General features: G+C 43.3%; 1 protein-coding gene across 1 annotated transcript; it reads right to left on the bottom strand.

The window, feature by feature from the left end:
* Positions 1-2,465: 2,465 nt before the first annotated feature.
* On the bottom strand, positions 2,466-3,578 carry LOC306787064 (somatostatin receptor type 2-like; the record flags this gene model as incomplete). The annotated part of the gene is made up of 1 exon (XM_079282076.1): positions 2,466-3,578. One exon carries the CDS (start codon positions 3,576-3,578, stop codon positions 2,466-2,468), a length of 1,113 nt encoding a protein of 370 aa, XP_079138202.1.
* Positions 3,579-5,463: the final 1,885 nt, after the last annotated feature.

Below are 5,463 nucleotides of genomic sequence, written 5' to 3'. Positions count from 1 at the left end.
CTCAGAACAAAACTGGAGTGTGTATATGATCTGTCTTTTGTCTCGTTCCTTCATTCACACGTCCCTTCGTGGGGACAGTATGTCCTAGAATGGAAGTACTGTGGTGTATTCCTGTCGGTGTGTACTCATGGACGAACAAGACGGTACTGTAAAGAAAACGAGGTATTTTATTCAATGCGACACACTTGCAAACATGCACACTCACCGTTAAGCTTTCTGTTTAACTCTGTTATTTTTGGGCTCTAGTTAGGCGCTTGATTTTGGCGCCACTTTGTGGTCAAACCCGGAAGTTCAGGATTCGATGCAGTGTGGCTATTAGGCATGTAAAGACAGGATATGTAAACATCTTCAATGAGAGCCTCACATTAAAATATTTCACATATGTCATACCATCCAAATGTTTAAATGAATGTAAACATCGTGTCTTACCATTTTTAATTCAATATTTTGCATCTTTCTGCATTTCTCTTTTTCATAAAGAGCATCCCACAATTTTGCACCAAAAATCGACTTTACTTACTTTATTTAGTTTCAACACAGCTGTACACAATCCATGTTTATTCCATTTAATTGATGTTTCAGTATAATATAACGGGACAGAAACTGGAAGAACATGCGTTATGCAAACTTTCTATGGAAACCGGTAAAACTTCGAACAATTTGAAATGTTTTCCAAAGCTCCTGAGACATTCGTGGAACAAATGCCAAGTAGAAAATCTGTACTGTAGTCTTAAGAAATGCAGGCATGTCAATAAAAAATAAACTATGAACAGTGTTGTAAGAGAAGTCTTTGCCAGAATCCTAATTACGACTGCAACGGATGATCTTGTACAACATATGGTTTTGTTTCACATGTTGAGATGGACACAAACAATACGCATCAGGTATGTGTACATTTGGTTTTTCTTTTTTTTTTCTTCACTTGTCTAAACAATGTCAACATTCATTATTGATGTCCAGAGTCATTTCATTATGCAAATTAGCGTAACCATGGGACTAAAGCTCTTCGTCGCTGTTGCTATGGAAATATAAGACACTAGAGGTGTGTCATGCAATGAGATGTACAGACCAGGATACAAATTCCATCATCGAGAGTGTGCGTGTGTGTGTGTGCATGCACTTCTGTGTATCATGCGAGACTGACAAATGAAGGAAACAAAATGCTTAGAGTGGTTTGTAAGTATGTCTGTATAAATATATAGTCACAGGAGGGTGTACAAAACAGTGTTTTCTGTAATAGAGCACAGTGAAACAATAAATTCAACACGGGTTTGAAATGTAATATATTTAAATCCCGGTTCATTACTTCACTACATCCAGTACAGTGACCCATCTGCTTCTTGGGAGCGAAATAGTCCTTCGCAAAATATAGTCTCAGCTGACATAAAAACACGAAGCTGGGCCCCCTACTCAGCATTCATGTTGAATTATTTAGAGTCGTGCCATTTGGAATTTTTTTAACAATAGCAGACAACTGCAAGCAATGACAGCAACACTAAGACATGACATACATAAATAATGATAAATAAGCCATGAAAAAGAATAGTCCGGTAGAAACAGGCATACAGTGGCATTGATTTATATAATACGATTCAACATTGTAGTAGTTTTATACATCTCAGCAGCACTTTGGTTCGAGGCTGGCTCGGTATATCGAGCCACCACCGTTAACGTAAAATAGATGATGCATGTGGCGATATCGTAGCAGTGAGTGACACAGGACGGACTACAGGTCACATTTACATTTTATACATTTCTTCGCAAGTAAAATTAGCCGCACATAAATCGGAATGTACTACAAAACACGAGAATCAGTGGCGCTGACATTCATTATGTTCTGCGTCTGAAAAAGAAACATTACCAATTCACAAGTCAGATTTAGGGATCAAAACTAAGTGGGCACAGGTATTCACAGTCAAGAAGAGAAGATAACTTGCAGACGCGACAGGAACAAAAATAGAGGAATGATAAGGTTGCCAGTTTTAACAACAGCATGTTGTTTTCCAGCCTATGCGCACACTGTTATTTTTGTACACAATGCAGGACTGTGTAAACTTGGCACAAGCCCTCCGCTCTGAAACTATGTATGTAATCCCGGGTCTCCAGGGAAAATGAACGTCACCCCGGGGACCATTTCCAAGTGGGCGTCAGTGTATCTTCGACCTTACCTCAGAGTCAATACACGGAGAACAAATACAGCATTGAGCAAACAGTCGCGTTCACTTCTGATGACGTTAGAATAGATTTCGTTACAGCCAGAGAGACCGAACAATGTGTCAAATGCAGATAGAGGAACAGCGCAGTTTGACAATCTGTTGTCGTTTTGTCCTCCTTCCTCTGTGAACCTATTGTTTTATGATGGCCTCCTTCCTCTCTGATGTGACCCAGGTGATGCTGATAAGAGCTGACAGTTATTTGTTTCAGATATGTATGAGTGCATGGATGAAAGTCCAATCCCCTTTCTCTCAAATGCTGGTCTGCAGGTCCCCGTTCAGCAGAGTACTTTGGGTCTCCGTGGGGTCATTTATCATACGAGACTTATCCTGGCGGCTATCGCTGCGGTCAGTCTCGTCCAGCCCACCCACCTTCTTAAGACACAGCACATTCTGGAAACTCTTCTTGAAGTTCTCCGACAGGAAGGCGTAGAGGATGGGGTTGGCGCAGCTGTTGGCGTACCCCAGAACCACCACGAAAGCGAAGGTGCTCCTCAGGATGGGAGTGGTGCTGATGGTTCCCGTCACCGAGGTGACGTTGAAGACGTAGAAAGGCAGCCAGCAGAAGACGAACACAGCCACCACGATGGACACCATCCGAGTCACCTTCCTCTCCGAGCGCTTCCTCTTGGAGGAGCCCACACGGATGCCCGAGGACTTCACCTTGAAGATGATGAACAAGTAGCAAAGGCAGATGACCATGAGGGGCAGGAAGAAGCCCAGGATGAAGGTGTAGAACATGAACGCTGTGTAGTAGGCCTCTTGAGGCTCCGGCCACACGATAGTGCAGAAGCAGCCGTCATGCTTTGTGATGACTCCGCTGTAGATGACGATGGGCAGGTTGACCATCAGCGACGACCCCCACACTGCCAAGTTGATGGTCTTGGCCATGCGCGGCTTGCGCCACTTTGTGGACTTGATGGGGTGCACCACGGCCAGGTAGCGGTCGATGCTCATGACCATCAGGCAGAAGATGGACGTGAACTGGTTCAGGGAGTCGACGGTCATCACCACCCTGCAGAGCACGGGGCCGAACGGCCAGTGGACCAGCGCCAGCTGGATGGCGATGAACGGCAGGCTCAGCATGAAAAGCACGTCGGCCACCGCCAGGTTGAGGATGTAGATGTTGGTCACCGTCTTCATCTTGGCGTAGCGCAGGATCACGTAGATGACGAGAGTGTTCCCGCAGAGTCCCACAGTGCAAACCAAAAAGTACAAGCAAGTGATGACCACCGTGCTGGTTGTGTTGAAGCTGTGGTCCGTGTAGTTTCCATGGAGGTCGGACTCGTTGCCCTGCATGATGCTGTCGTACATGAGGTGCTCCGACAGGTTGGGCGGGGACGATGGGAAGATCCAGGAATCCATGAGACTTAGCTGTCCCATGGGGATTATGGCATCTCACCTGCACACATACAGATTTATTCAAGTTATCTTTTTATTATGAGTGATTTTTACAATCCTGGCAGTTGTGGTCAAGTTGACAGAGAATAAGAGAATCATTCCACTTGATGTATTCTGATATTATGATGTCCAGAAGATGAAAAGAGAGAACCATCGTCGTTATCCTCATCAGATATAGAATGTCATGTGATGAAGGGATTGAACTCGGCCAGACATTGTTTGTGTGTTTATTAGGCCAGGTATACTGCTACCCAGGGAAATCACTCTGCACACCCTACAGTCATGTATAAGCTCTCCCTGGGGGGGATGCTTGCCCTTTAAATGTTGCTCCATGATCAGCTGCAATGAGTTACACTGAATTATTTGATGGCACAAAATGTATTTATTAGGGGGTGGGTATGTAAATGAATCCCAGCCTAAGTAATTGAATAAGGGGAGTCATAGTACTGCCAATAGCCTTGCTGCAGTCAGATTGAAGTGCTTGTCACTGCCAATGCACATTAGGCAAACATGGTATGACAACTTAGTTTGGTGCCAATGAAAATGAGAGGTTTTATGAGGCCAGTTCACCATCTTCACCATGGCAGCAGAATAGGGTGGGCACCATTGGGAGTCTTGTTTTTGGTGACTACATTTCAGTAAAGGGGTTGATTGAGCTCAGTGAAAAGCTTCAATAGTGGAATATTGTATCATTTGGAAATGCATTGGGAGAAACAGCTTTAGTTTGTGTTGCATAAAATAAGATTGTTTGTCATTCCTACAGAAAAAGAGCACAACAGACCAGTGAAATCAAACATCAAACCCTCTGTACAGGAGCTCTGTTGTTGAGGTGAACAATACATCAAATGGATGGAGTCATGAGTAATATTTGTGTCTCTCTTATGCCATATTATTTCGTGAACTGCTGTGTTTGAAGAATTGTTCACACTGGTATTCAGGTATGCTTTCTTTTAAACCAGACCAAACCAGCCCAAAGCTGTCAAAAGAAAGTCACTGAGTTAAAATGTGTTTTGCCATCAGAACAACAGAATACCATTTTAATGAAGTGGCATTTTAAGTTCTGTCTTTTCATCTGGTATTTTTACTCTTTACTGCGTAAGGACATTCATTGTGCTCTAACTTTTGGATTTAGTGGCTGAAAAGTAGAGGATTAGAGGACAGATATTCAGCCCAATCAATGATTACCTGCTCATAGCTAATTATGCAGAAATAAAGTGGGAATGACGTTAAATCAGGATTTTCATTTACAATGTCAGCAAACTCTGCACAGACCCAGCTGAGGATTTGGAGGCAAAATATCACATTTGTGTCAATATTCATGCCAGAACCGGTTGACAATAACATGTCACACTGAGAAAGGATTACACACAGTGAATATTGGAGCAAGATCTTTACATTTTGAACATGGGGCTCAATTTGGACAATTTCTTCAACTTCATTTGAACGGAATAATCTGATTAACCTGTTGATGTACTATTTTCTCACACCTAGACAATTCACCAATCACTACTGCGAATCAACAAAAGTATATCATCTTACCTGCAACTGGATTCAATTTCACTATCTACAAAGTGCGCCACGCCTGAGATGAAAGTATTTCGCAGATTCATCTCATTCATCTCCACATATTCCTCACATTTGTCTCACCGAAGTGAGAAATCTCTCTGCAATGGGATTTCTTTTTCTTTGAATAATCCCGAGATCACGAGGAGAACAACACAGACAGGGGTTGGACAGGTAAATGAAACACAAATGTGCCCTGCGCAAAGCTCCGATGATGCGCTCGTGGTGGGATACGCGCTGTGACTGCCTCCGGCTGGAGAGCTGCGCGCGGGTTAAAGGACGCACA

The sequence above is a fragment of the Melanostigma gelatinosum genome (genome assembly GCF_949748355.1).
Source record: "Melanostigma gelatinosum genome assembly, chromosome: 13".
Classification (NCBI taxonomy): Eukaryota; Metazoa; Chordata; class Actinopteri; order Perciformes; family Zoarcidae; genus Melanostigma; species Melanostigma gelatinosum.
The sequence above is the reverse complement of the archived record's forward strand: the minus strand, read 5'-3'. Positions and strand labels throughout refer to the sequence as shown.